This window comes from Perkinsus marinus (genome assembly GCF_000006405.1).
Source record: "Perkinsus marinus ATCC 50983 genomic scaffold scf_1104296971282, whole genome shotgun sequence".
Taxonomy (NCBI): Eukaryota; Perkinsozoa; order Perkinsida; family Perkinsidae; genus Perkinsus; species Perkinsus marinus.
The window spans coordinates 1-1,081 of NW_003202126.1; the positions used below are offsets into that span (position 1 = coordinate 1).

The 1,081-nt window shown below is 44.5% G+C and overlaps 1 protein-coding gene across 1 annotated transcript; it reads right to left on the reverse strand.

The window, feature by feature from the left end:
- Positions 1–92: 92 nt before the first annotated feature.
- On the reverse strand, positions 93–635 carry Pmar_PMAR013378 (hypothetical protein; the record flags this gene model as incomplete). The annotated part of the gene is made up of 1 exon (XM_002766966.1): positions 93–635. A coding segment is annotated over one exon (543 nt), but the record flags the coding sequence as incomplete, so codon positions are not given.
- Between the last annotated feature and the right edge of the window lie 446 nt (positions 636–1,081).

The following is a 1,081-nucleotide window of genomic DNA, read 5'->3' on the forward strand; positions in this document are numbered from 1 at the left end:
CAGGCACTGCCACTCTGGCTGACGACGTACATACCAGCATCAAAATGACTTGTAGCAACATATGATAGGCCAACCAACCAAACCGGCCACACTTCGCCAGTCATATCCGCGATCATGCAAGATTGTGGACAAAGAGCTGCCAGACCGAAGGAAGAAGACTCCATCAATGCATGGCCAAAACCGAGCAAGAAGACACAGACCAGAGCAAGGCCGAAACCTAAACCTTCATCGGGACACGGATTCCCATCACCAATAGTCATAGCAACAACAGCAAGGAGGATGTTGAAGATAGCCAGAATCGCACAACCCCAATCAAAACGGGGCGCAAAGCTGAATTTGTTACCTACCCAAATTAGTAGAAGCTGAGCCACGTTGACAGCAATAGAGTATATAATAGGGACAGTTGAACTGAAGTGATTATGAAACTTGGAGTCCAGATAAGGCAGATCAGCCAGAACGAAGTTCCAAGGGGCCAATGCCACAAATCCAAGAATAAGGAACTGCGCCAACAGCGACCAGTCGACCTTGGGCTCTGACTTCTTTTCCTCCTCGGTCTTGAAGGACCTAGCTTCTTCCATATCAACTAGACTGTCGTCTTTGCTTGCAGGAGAACGCGAGCTTTCAGTCGAAGACATTTAATTGAGTTATATAAACTGAAAGAAATACCTGTCGGAAGTCTAATAACAAATGTATTGTCCGACCATGGGGCAGAACTATCCGATTCAATAGTCTCTGGAACCGAATTGGTGAACGCCATGACAGACGATCACCTCCCCAAACGCAAATGTATCACCGACAGTAACATAGCACATTTCATAGTGTGGTGGGATCAAGAGAGACACGACTGGGAAGTCATAGACTATTCTGGTCTGAAAGAGAGAAGATCTCACGGTGTTCGTCGATAGCAAACTCGTACATATATCGAAAAAAGCGATCAGTAGACTGAGTCAGTGGTCTTATTATAAAACAAAGAGATTGCAGCTAACCAAATTCTTTTTCGGTTCAACAACAATTTAATAGAGAAAGTACTAGATGATAAGAACGAGTGTGCAATCTAGAGTATACAAAGAATATACGACTT